Source organism: Suncus etruscus, chromosome 10 (genome assembly GCF_024139225.1).
Source record: "Suncus etruscus isolate mSunEtr1 chromosome 10, mSunEtr1.pri.cur, whole genome shotgun sequence".
NCBI lineage: Eukaryota > Metazoa > Chordata > Mammalia > Eulipotyphla > Soricidae > Suncus > Suncus etruscus.
This window is the reverse complement of record NC_064857.1, coordinates 35,498,860-35,511,628: the sequence shown is the minus strand read 5'-3', so window position 1 is coordinate 35,511,628 and position 12,769 is coordinate 35,498,860. Positions and strand designations below refer to the sequence as shown.

The 12,769-nt window shown below is 41.6% G+C and overlaps 1 protein-coding gene and 1 pseudogene across 1 annotated transcript in view; one reads left to right on the top strand and one right to left on the bottom strand.

The window, feature by feature from the left end:
* Positions 1–12,417, bottom strand: part of FMO5 (flavin containing dimethylaniline monoxygenase 5) — a 28,349-nt gene extending 15,932 nt beyond the window's left edge. Inside the window, exons 1-5 of the mRNA XM_049782261.1 lie at positions 12,098–12,417; positions 11,749–11,925; positions 4,062–4,250; positions 2,036–2,198; positions 957–1,099 (exon numbers count right to left, since the gene is read on the bottom strand). Of these exons, the coding sequence (XP_049638218.1) occupies positions 957–1,099; positions 2,036–2,198; positions 4,062–4,250; positions 11,749–11,883 (630 nt within the window). The 5' untranslated portion in view covers positions 11,884–11,925; positions 12,098–12,417. The remainder of the gene's footprint in view (positions 1–956; positions 1,100–2,035; positions 2,199–4,061; positions 4,251–11,748; positions 11,926–12,097) is intronic.
* Positions 9,620–10,483, top strand: LOC126020761 (60S ribosomal protein L7-like; annotated as a pseudogene).
* Positions 12,418–12,769: the final 352 nt, after the last annotated feature.

The window sequence follows — 12,769 nt, the reverse complement described above, 5'->3', positions numbered from 1 at the left end:
CGATCTCATGTAACAAAATCTTAAGTTTTGGCATTAAGCTTCTAGTTTACCTCATAATTTAAAATATATTTGTGAATAAACACAGCTTACTTTTCTCCTAAAGAGCAACCAGGCATTATTTACCTCTGATCCAAAAAATTAAGTAAACACAGTAAAGCTATGAAGAACAAAATTCAGGTTTTTTTTTCCTAGTTCAAAATCCCTGATAACCCAAATCAAAAGAAAACCAACCCCAAATTCAAGAACATCTACATTGCTTCAGTTAGAGTAAATGCTATTCTTTGTTACCTAACTGAATGCAAGGCTGAGACTTCTACCTGGCATATGTTCTACTTTTCATACCAATATCCACATTACCTTTGGAAAGAGAAGACTAATCTTATTGTCCACATGAAGAGAAAATAATTTACCTCTATGAAAGAGATTTTTCACATATTTTTTGTTTGTTTGGGGCCATAACCAACTGCTCTCAGAGCTTACTCCTGGCTCTGACCTCTTCAATCACTCCTGGTGATGCTGAAACTGAACCCAGGTCTGCCACATGCAAATCAAGCACCCTATCCTACTTTATCATCTCTTTGGCTGATGAAAAGTTGATGATTCACCTAAGAGCATTCTACTTGTCAACAGAAGATCCTCACTCTGATAGCTTCATTTCAATAAGTCAAAGACAAATTAGAAATAGCTGATGAGGATTATGAACACAGTCTGTGGTCATGAAATTAGAAAGGGGCTTAATTTGTAGTATGATTAAAGTTTACTGGCAAACTTACTAGATTTGGGGGCCATACCCATTTGTGGCACAAATGCATCTGAGTCACATCTATGGCCCTGGAGGAAACAAGCCCTATTTTAACAATAGGCTCTAAGAGACGATGAGAAAGCCTCCACACCCTCTGATGGGTCCATCTGCAGCTGCCTGGGTTAAATAAAATTAAAAATTGACAGATCCAAACCTGTTTGGCTGTATGGCTGATCTCCACAGCCAGATCACCTCCAGAATTCCCAATGCCAATGACAATAACTCTCTTCCCAGTGAAACGCTGTGGGTTCTTATATTCTCGACTATGGAGGTACACTCCCTTGAACTTCTCTATCCCTGAAAGAGAAGTGGAGATACTTATTGGGTGATAGTTTGCCTGATATTCCTTGCTCAGTCACTTCCCCTTCTCCAAGAATGTGGAGTTCATATCTAAGTTCTCACTAAGTTTTTCTACGCAGCTGTTCTGCCTACCTGAAGTTTTGTTGTAGATTAAATCTCTTTGTGAATTCCTTATCTAAAGTCATTTGCTTAACACAGATTCTATTTGTCTTTTGGATCTATAGACTCACAAATTCAGACTGCCTCAGAAATCTTCATTTCCTTAGTCTTTACCTTTTCTTTAAATACCTACTACCATTTCAATAAGTTGAAACATTTCAATGTTTCTAGGCAAACAAAAATGCTATTATATTTTCCAAAATAAAAACTCAGGCCTAGGCATGTAAGTAATTTCTTCCTTGAAGCTTTAATTTCTTCATTAGCAATGCAATACCTTTGTTTTCTTTTCTTTCTTTTTTTTTTTCAGGCCACACCCAGTGACGCTCAGGTGTTGCTCCTGGCTATGTGCTCAGAAATCACTCCTGGCTTGGGGGACCATATGGGATGCCAGGGGACCGGACCTTGGTCTGCCCTAGGCTAATGTGCCTTATACCCTGCGCCACTGCTCCGGCCCCTACCTTTGTTTTCTTAATGATTAAAAAGCCCACAGTTAGCTTAATGTGGACTACTATCACATACTTTTGATCCTTAGAAAAGCTAAAGTCACTGTAAAGTTAAATAGACAGCTCCATAAGTTACCTCCAGTCACTAAAGTACCATTATCTCCAAAAGGCAGTAATACAAATTACCCCAATATCTTTCAGAGAAACCGAAGATTTATGGAAATGAATGATTTCATTCCTATGAAGGGTGCACTTAGACCATGATCCTCCCATTCCTCAGGGTCAGGTCAAGGGCACGGTTCAAGGATCTTCATTCCCATTGGCTGCTCACCAGGAAAGGTATTCAAGGGTAAATGAGCATTGGTATGATGGCCAGTGCAAACCATGACTCCATCGAAGACGTTTTTCTCTTTTTTCCCTTCACATTCTGTTACCACTTCCCATTGACCTGATGTGGAGAAATCGGGTCTCTTCTTCACACTAGACACAGAAGTCTGCAAAGAAAGTGATGACAGCAGAGGACTGTAAGAACTGCCCTGACAGTGGACATCCTTCCTGACTTGTCTTGCACAGAAATATTCCATATCAGGGGACATGAAAGGGTAACTTGATTTCCATGAGCCATAAGAAGAAGGGTTGTGTTAGTGTGAGATATTTCTTTGAAGCAGCTACCTGGCTTATGTTGCATTATTCTCCTCCTCCAAATGACTAGAACTCTTGGACCATAACATAAAGCAATTTGACAGCTGAATGAAGTTTGAACTTCCTTTTGTGCTTATAAGACACTCCATGCACTAATTGTTTGTCTTCTGAACTCTCTAGACTTCCTGAAGGCTTTTGATAATTTCTTTTTTTCTTTTCCTTTCTTGTGTGTGAATGTAGAGTGCTGGGAGTTAAGCCCAGATTCTCACACATGTGAACTATATACTATACCACTGAGCTACATCCCTGGCACTTCTCTGATGTCTTGTTACCCTAAAAACTGTTCTTATCATCTAACCTTAAACATGGGGGTGAGTTATGAGACTGTCTTTTCCATAGGAATGGAAAAGAATCTCAGTGGTTCATTTTTGGGGGTAGGAACACTCAAAAACAATGCTCATGGGTTACTCTTGGCACTGATCTCAGACATCACTCCTGGCAACCATATAGAATTCCAGGGATCGAATCCAGTCAGCCACACTAGAGATAAGTGCCCCATCTGCTGTATTATTTCTCTGACCCCTTAGTAACTCTGGCTTTATGTAAATTAACCTTTATTTGGCACCAAAATGTCCCCTTTTCAGTTAGCTACAAAGAAAGACATGAAGAAGAAAACTAACTCCTAGACTTTCAAAAATGATGGTACAATATAGTGAGAAAGGTTACAATATTAGACAAGTGCAGGGATCTTTCTGGTAGTAGAATGTCTCTGAAGATTTAGTGGTGGGTGCGTGGACTCCTATACACACAAGAGAAGTGTTAAGATAGACCCCTAAAAATTCTATAATGTGAATCAGTGATAAATCAATAATAAAGGATTTTTCAATGTGAAAAACTATTTTTCTATTGATAAAAAAGGGAATTTTAGATGGGATTGTGACTGCTGTCACTTTTAGCTTTATAAAAACATTAGTAAATATGGTTACTCTAACGATCTTAAGAAAACATTGAGAACAAGTATTGTCCAGGGTTTAGAGAAAATAAATATTCCCCGAACTGTTGGTGGGAATAAAATAATTTTGAAACACTTTATGGAACTTCGTTAAGGAGCTAAAATAGAACTACCTTAACATCTATTAATCCCATTATGAACATCTAAACATCTGAAAATATGAACATAAAAACTTAGTCCCACCCCATTGTTTATGCCAGTAGCAAACAAGCTGTGGAACTATAGGGTTTTAAAATTCCCATTCCAGTTGATTTCTCTCTGTAACTAGGAAAATATTCCTCTCATCTGGTTTATTAAATCAAATAGTATAAAATAAAGAAGATAAAATCTTCTAGTAAGTGACTTTTCAGTTCTGCAACCAAAAGCAAGGAGGAATATTTTTGATTTATTTTTGTCTTTGGGGACACCTGGGGGTCTTCAGGGGGTTACTCCTAGCTCTGCACTCAGAAATCACTCCTGGAAGACTCAGGGTTGACAGTATACAAGGCAAGTGCCCAACCCACTATTGTCTAACTTTGCAAAAACAACATCAACAAACAAACAAAACAAACAAAACTTTTTATGAGTATGTTCAGGCACAAAGAAAAGAAAGAGTGGACTCTTTATCTGGCTAGGAGAGGTACATGAACCTATTAAACCCATCTTTACATGTGAACACGGGCAAACAACCTTAAACACAAATATAACAAATAATGCTCCTTACCTTAAAATGGATATACTTGAGAAGGCCAAATTCTTTTGCATACATCCTAAAATACTCCATGACCTGGGAGTTGGGCATGAAGTTAGGGAAATGATCAGGGATGGGGTAGTCACTGAAGCACATCATCTCTTTTGATGTGTTGATGATCACTGATTTGTAAATACTGCCCCTTCCTTCCTCAGGATTTTCCTGCAACAAGTGAGAAGTGTTTATCATGACTTGAGAAGCAACTTCATGGTCAGCAAGGAGCTAATTGGTGTTTGGAAAGGTTTTCTAAAAGAAGTAGGCATTTAAAATAAATTAGTTATGGGCCCGGAGAGAGTGGCGATTGCCAGGACCAAAGGTGGTTGGTTCGAATCCCGGTGTCCCATATGGTCCCCCGTGCCTGCCAGGAGCTATTTTCTGAGCAGACAGCCAGGAGTAACCCCTGAGCACCGCCGGGTGTGACCCAAAAAACCAAAAAAAAAAAATTTAGTTTCCAGGGGCCACAGAGATAGTACAGTGGTAGGGCGTTTGCCTTGTACTTGGCCAACAGAGGACGGAAGGTGGTTCAATTCCTGGTTTCCCAGGTGATTTCCTGAGTCTGCCAGGACCAATTTCTGAGCCAGGAATAACCAACCCTCAGTGCCACCACTGGGTGTGACCCCAAACAAACAAACTCCCAACATTTGTGCCTGAGTGTAGGCCCTATCCTTAGAGTCTGAGTTGTCAGTAAGACCAACAGCATGAAGTTGAAACAGAATAGAAGCCACAGTCTTGAAGCTTCTGTCTGGATATCTTAGAAAGCTTGCCTGGTGGAAGCTGGTCACTATGCAAGAAATTCAACTACTCTGGAACCAGCAGACTATAAGGAACCTCAGGAAGAGAATGTTGGTGCAGAAAGAAGCACATTTTGCCCAAATGAAGAGAACGTTTGGTGCAAAAAGACATACAACTCTGCCCTCAGACATTCTAGCCAAAATTATTATTATTATTTTAACTTAACTGATGTGGTTACATATAGTTGTGCTAGGAGCTACTATCAGCTCTGTGTTCAGGGATCTTACTAAAAATGCTCAGGTACTATGTGGTATAGGGGATGGAACCAAAGATGCAATTAAGTACTTTACCGCTGGTACTATCTTTCTGGCTTCCAGCCCAAAATTTATTTATTTTTTTTAAAAATAATTTCTTTATTTAAGCACCATGATTAGAAACATATTTATAATTGGGTTTTAGTCATAAAATGCACACCCCTCTGCTTCACCAGTGCGACTTTTGTGCCACTGTGGTTCCCCCATTTTTCCTCCTTCCCCCACCACTGCCTGTCTTTGAGACAGGCATTGTGTTTCTCTATCATTGTCATGGTAGCTGTTAATGTAGTTATTTCTCTAACTGGGGACTTACCATTCTTTGTGATAAGCTTGTTATCATGGGCTGGTCCTTCTAGCACTCATCTCTATTGTCTCTGAGTGTTATTATTATACTGTCTTTTATTTTTCTTAAATTCCACACATGGGTGAGACTATCCTGTGCTTCTTTCTATCCCTCTGACTTATTTCACTCAACATAATAGTCTCCAAGTCCATTCATGTATAAGCAAATTTTGTGGCTTGCTTTTTTTTTTCCTAACAGCTGCACAGTATTCCATTGTATAGATATACCAGTTTCTTTAGCCACTCACTTGTTATTGGGCATCTGGGTTGCTTCCAGATTCTGGCTATTGTAAGCAGTCCAGCTCACAATTTAAATGTGAGTAAAGAGACCATATCAGCTGTCCTAGGTGTCACATACTTGCAAATAAGATTTGTCAAGCTGAATAATAGACTTTTAAGTATTTTATATATTTCAAAGTCTCAGCAAGTGTCTGTTATTCCTTCCCTCCTGCAGTGTCAAGGGCCTCACATGTGAAGCAGTGCTGAGCCCAACTTGCACCCCCAAGCCACGCCTCCTCTTTAATAAAGGCGTTAGAATAGATATAAACCAAATAAATAGATAATAACAACACGAAACAAAACCAACATAAAAAACCAACCCTAACATTTCAAGGTGTAGTACAAGTAGAGACACGCTTTCAAGAGTCATTAAACTAAATGAGTCATTATGATTGTACTCATATATTTCTATTATTTTCCAAGCCACCTATGTTATCTTGCACCAACTGAAACAACTGGATCCTTCTCAACACCTGGATCCTAAGCAAAGAGTTTAGCACTGTGTCAGCTTGCTGTTTTATAAAAGAAGTAGCAGAAAGACATTATTGGATCAGGGAGAGGGAAAAAAAACCTTATGCTCCTAAATTTGGGGGTGGGTGGGTCACACCAGCAGTGGTCAGGAGTTACTCCTGGCTTTATGCTCAGAAATCACTCCTGGGTGAGGGCAGGGGAAGAAGAAGAAGAAAAAAAAAGAAATCACTCCTGGCAGGCTCGGGGGACCATATGGAATGCTGGGATTCAAACCACCATCCTTCTGTATGCAAGGCAAATGCCCTATCTCATGCTATCTCTCAGCCCCACTGCTCCTGAATTTTTAATTTCCCCTGTTACCTGGATTATACTTCTTGTCTAGGCATGTGACTCACACATTTGAATGAGAAGTTCAGAGAGGAAAAGAGAGAGAAAAGGCTCTATTGGAGTTAAAGGAATTAGAGGCTGAAATAAGAACAAAAAGAAGGAGAAAATGTCTACACGTTTCAGTGACAGCAGGGAGGACAATATAGATCCTCTGGTCCCTTGTGAGAGTCTTTGAATCCCAAGGGATGGAAACTTTCATGGGACAATTCTCAACCTGTTTGCACAGGGATATCATCTGGGGAGTTCAGAAAATGCAAACGCCTGGTTTCTTTCCCCAGGTCTTATATTTTCACTCCTTAGCTAATGTATGGACTAGGTTGAGAAATCTGTAAACAGACATGCACTGAATCCAGAAAGCTTACAGAAACCCCAGTTAATCCTATTAACCTCAAAAGTTCTTTCCCCACACTTCTTTTTTTTTTTTGGTTTTTGGGCCACACCTGGCGGTGCTCAGGGATTACTCCTGGCTGTCTGCTCAGAAACAGCTCCTGGCAGGCACGGGGACCATATGGGACACCGGGATTCGAACCAACCACCTTTGGTCCTGGATCAGCTGCTTGCAAGGCAAACGCCGCTGTGCTATCTCTCCAGGCCCTCCCCACACTTCTTAGCTAAATGGTAAAGTGCCTAAGGACTGTGACAGGCAGTGCTATCATCATCTTTACAACATTGAACATAGACCAAGGTTAAATTTTTACTGTACAGAAATGTTCTATAATGTGTGTGTTTGGACATACCCAGTGGAGCTTTGTGATTACTCCTGATGGGGCTGGGGGAACTATATGGACGTTGGGAATAAGCCCTGAGCATAACCAGGTGTGGGCTCAAAAGAAACAAAACAATTTCAGCATTTTATAAAATATTTATCAGTAATCTATTCCATTATATCAGTATGTAAAAATCAAAGGAGAGGCATCATCTTAGCACCTATGTTCCACAGTCAGTCTGAGCAAACTTAAGTGAGGAGATCAAGAATGGATGGTGATCAAAAAAAAAAAAAAATCATAGAAAACCTGGGGAACCAGAATGATAGCACAGCAGGGCATTTGCCTTCTACAGAGCCAACCTGATTTTGGTCCCTGGCATTCCATATGGTTCCCCATATATGGTATGCCAGGATGATCCTTGAGCATAGAACCAGGAATCAGCCCTGAATACCACCACCAGCAGCTGTGGCCCATAAACCAAAAACAAACAAAAAGGAGACTGAAGTGATAGCACAGCAATAAGGCATTTGCCTTGCATGTGGCTAACCTGGGATGGACACACGTTCAATCCCCAGCATCCCATATGTTCCCCGAGCCTACCAGGAGGGAATTTTGAGTGCAGAATCAGGAGTAACCTCTGAGCACCGCTGGGTGTTGTTACCCTAATTCCCCATTCTTCCGGTGTAACCTTACCTGATGGTAAGACCAGCCCATTTCTGGGAGGGGTCCTTGGTAGGTAATAAAGGATTGCCTGAGGGGCAGGAAGGGATTTAGAGAGGATTCGGAGGGATTCAGCAAGAAGGAGCAGGAGAGATTGGTAAAATGGAGGAATAGAGACAGGTTGAGATGCTGGGCAGCTGAAGAGAGCATGCTTAAAAAGGTTTAAGATTATAGGTCACACATGTTGGCCAGAGTCTGAATAAAGCTGATGTCTTCTGAAACCTGATTGTTGTGAGTCTTTTCCTCAATGCTACCCTGAACCCTGCAGACCCAGTCGGCTGGAGGGGGTTGCAGGCACGTGGCCTGGGCCAGCAGAGAAAGGCCTCACCATCCATCCATCCCATCACCATCCAGAACTCCATAATTAACATGTTTTTCTACAGGTATGACCCAAAAACAACAACAACAACAACAACAACAACAACAAAAAGACAGAAAGAAAGAAAAGGAAAAGAATGGATGGTGATAATTGATTTGACAAAATGGGTAATTACTACTAGGAAGCAACAATAAGAAAGCAAGTGGTGATTGGCTTCTAATTATGGAGGAGAGAGTATAATAAAGAGAGGAACATGAGCATGAAACAGAACTGAGAAGAAAACACATTTACTGACTTCCTGGGACCTATCAAAGAGAAGAAAAGGGGAAGCCCTAAGTCCCAAGAAGCTCTGCTATTCCTGAGATGATATTTCAGCTATTAGCACATTTCAGGACTGGGTGTGCAGATTAAAGATAATCCCAGGTGTCAAGGCTCTTTGAAGGTATGATTTTGCTCAGGTGTTCAGAACACCTTCTGAATAGAAGTCAGAAATGTTGCCAAGCAGACAATTAGGAAAAAAAAATCCAGGTTAACTGTTTAGCATAGAACCAAATATAAATCACATGACAATGAAAGCCAGAAACTTGATGATCAGGTGGAACAGATGATACTTCCTTATGTCAACTGATTTCATACCTGAGCAGCAGTTGACAAATCAGCCCTGAGCAAATCAATAATGGCAACAAATGTATGGGCCCCACTCCAGCTACTGGGCAGGGACTGACATGAGTTTATTCTGGCATACAAATTGTTCACCCATTTCATTCCCACAATTGAATTGTGAATTGAGTAATACATGTATCTCCTTAAAGTTGAGGAAGCCAAAGCACAGAAGAATTTAGTGATTGTTCCCTCATTGGAGAAGATCCAGGATTTGGGCCAAACTACCATATTTTTTGTACCATAAGATACACTCTTCCCCCCAAAAGTGCATTTTATAGAGCAAATGCCACCTGGGGCTGAAGCCTGAATGCAGGGGAGGAGAGCATCTAAAAACTATGTGTGTCTTATGGTCAGGTGCTTCATATAGAGTGAAAAAGACAGTACATTCTTAACCTCTATAACTAGACTATTGTTAAATTTAAAAGAAGAATTTTTGGTTTCTGACTAGAAACGAGCAGCCTTCCAGTTAATGCCCAATACTGATTCTGACAAAAAGGCACAGGGTCTGAGAAAATGGGGTTCACTCTAGATCTGATTAAGAACTATTGTAGCTCTTTTCGAACTGGAACCATGGAGGGTGCAGAAGAAAAGAAAAAAGAAGGCTCCTGCTAAGCCAGAGAAGGCTCCTGCTAAGCCAGCAGCAGCAGCAAAATTAGAGAAGAAAAAGAAGCTTCCTGATGTTCCAGAAACCTTGAAGAAAAAGCGCAAGAATTTCGCAGAGCTGAAGATTAAGCGCCTGAGAAAGAAGTTTGCCCAAAAGATGCCTCGAAAGGCAAGGAGAAAGCTGATTTATGAAAAAGCTAAGCATTATCACAAGGAGTATAGACAGATGTACAGGACAGAGATTCGGATGGCTAGGATGGCAAAAAAAGCTGGCAACTTTTACGTTCCTGCTGAACCCAAATTGGCTTTTGTCATCAGGATCAGAGGTATCAATGGTGTGAGCCCTAAGGTCCGAAAGGTGCTGCAACTTCTTCGCCTTTGCCAGATCTTCAATGGCACCTTTGTTTAGCTCAACAAGGCTTCAATTAACATGCTGAGGATTGTAGAATCCTATATTGCATGGGGGTATCCAAACCTGAAGTCAGTAAATGAGTTGATCTATAAGCGTGGTTATGGCAAAATCCACAAGAAGGGAATTGCCCCAACAGATAATGCACTGATTGCCAGAACTCTTGGTAAATATGGCATTGTTTGCATGGAGGATCTGATTCATGAGATCTACACTGTTGGAAAACGCTTCAAAGAGGCAAACAACTTCCTCTGGCCTTTTAAGTTATTTTCTCCTCGAGGTGGGATGAAGAAAAAGACCACCCATTTTGTAGAAGGTGGAGATGCTGGCAACAGGGAAGACCAGATCAACCGGCTGATTAGACGAATGAACTAAGGTACCTACCATATTTTTGTAATCTGGTCAATTAATAAACAATTGCTTTCAAATTGAAAAAAAAAAAAAAAGAACTATTGTAAACAGTCCCCAAAGACAGAGCCAAGATGCAAAAAAATCATGAGACTGTTCAACAGAGGAATCTGTGAAGCTCTTGTCCCGAAACTGGTTTGAATTCACTACTGTTCATTTCTGCAAAATAGGAAACCTATTTGAATACTTTATTACCAAGCAATGGTTTTGAAAGAGAATTTAAAAGCAAACACAAAGTACTTCATTCTGGCAATCAGGTAAGGAGGTTGATATTTTAACATTTAAATTGCTTAACTGCCATTTATGTTGATATCTTTTGCAGGGGAGGGTTCCCAAGCACCAATCAGGAGGTTTAGTTGGGGCCCCTCCTGGTGCCAGGGGTTCAATGTGAGGTCCAAAGACTGGATGCTGGTTGGGTTGGGTTTGCCAGGAAGCTTCAGGACCACTCTGGTGGTGCTCAGGGGCCTTCAGGGCTGCTCCAGCAATGTTTGGAGGGGTGATGTGTGCAGGGGATTGAACCAGCTTTGGCTGCAAGCAAGGCAGACACCTTAAATCTTGTATCTATCATCTCTCCCATTCCTAAAGCGATAACTCAGCTATAAATACAGTTCAAGACTGGATGTGCAGATTAAGGACAATCTCAGTTTAAAACTGAGAATATGAAAGAACTAGGAAATCAATTGCAGTTGCCCTCTGCCCTCTACTGAAAACAGGACTTTGAACAATTGATTTTTCTCAGATGAAGGAAAACTTCAAAGCAAAAGTCAGCCAGATTTTATAATCTCTTCAAGGACTAGGGTTATTAGTGAATTATATAATGTGATCCAGAAAAAAATAGACAGAATGAATGAATGAACGAACGAATAAATGAATGAATAAATGAAAAGAAATACAGAAGGGGAAAGAGGAGGACCTGTTTGTTCCTTGAAAGGAACTGTAAACAGGGTCTTCTAGACCAGTTTCAAGAGTTTCTAACCACACTACTAGTTTTTAATATGTGTTATTTTGTCAGTCCAAGATGGCTATCCTCTTCTGGATAGCAGCAAATCCCAATGATCTCTGTGCCACTTCTGTGGGCGCAAGCAAAGGAAAATCAAAGGATATCATGGTCCCATTTTGCTGTCAGTCCCTAGAAAGAGGACCTGCAGAAATTCTGGAGTGAGAGGCAGCCCCTGGGAAGGGACGGGTTGATGGAAAGCTGTCTGTTAGGATCTTGGTGAAATCCATCCTCTCCTAGCAGAAGAGAAAGCCCGGTGGGTGCACTTGGTGACTTAAGGATTAAGGTGCCCTAAAGAACGTGATTTACCTCGAATCTCCAGAGCCCGCCTATGTCACCGGTTCTTTCAAAGCAGACGGGCTCCAAGCCGTCGTCCAAGCAGCACTTAATGGAACTCAGCCCGCTGACTCCTGCACCAATCACAGCAATTCTTTTCGGGGTCATGGTCTCTGGAGATCTTCCCCTCTGCGGCGACAGGGACAGTTTCTATAGAAGGGATGACAAAAGACAAGAAGCACACAATCCCTCAGCATCTTTCAAGGCTGATCTTGGCCAGAGAATGCAGATGGCTTGGCTGTCTTAGGGAAAACCCGATTTAATGACTTCAGGACATGGGAATAAGTTGCTAGCTAGGTGTTAGGGGAGACAGAAAACTTGCCTGGCTCGGAGCTGAGAGCTTTGGTGTGATCCGTTATCTCAGTCGCTGCAGCCTGAGCAAACCCAAGCGCAGCGGACTAGCAGCTCCGGGCACTTTTTATTGTTTTCTGTGAGGTTTAAAGCTCCAGTGTGTAAACAGCCAACGGGGAGGGGCTATTGTACTCCACCCCTTCCAGCGCCTCCCGTCCCCAGCTTCTCATTCCTCCCGGCAGTGACAGCCAAACACAGGTCCAACCTGCTTTGGAAACTGGAAACCCACAACTTCTGCTTTTCAGGGGCAGTTGCCAGTGACTTTAGTTGTAGATCAGCAGCCCAGGTCATCATCCCAGCCTAGCAACTCTCCTTTACCCAACTTCTCCTTCCTTGTTGTCACTTTGAACTTCCTGTTTTGGTCCTTAAAGGGACAAACTCCTACCGATGAAGGGAAACTCCCTAATCCCGAAGCAAATCTTGCTTGCTCCAAAAACTTCCTCATCTCAGTCCCCATCTTACACAATAGATCTTTGGCTCTATGCTATTGGGAACATTGTCTTGAAAATAGCCCTATGGGGGCTGGACAGAGAAAGATCAACAGGGTTGAGAGTATAGAAGACACCCCCCCCCCACACACACACACATACCAACATGGTTCCTGGACCGTGTAGGTGCAGACAAGTGGGAGTAACCTCTGAGC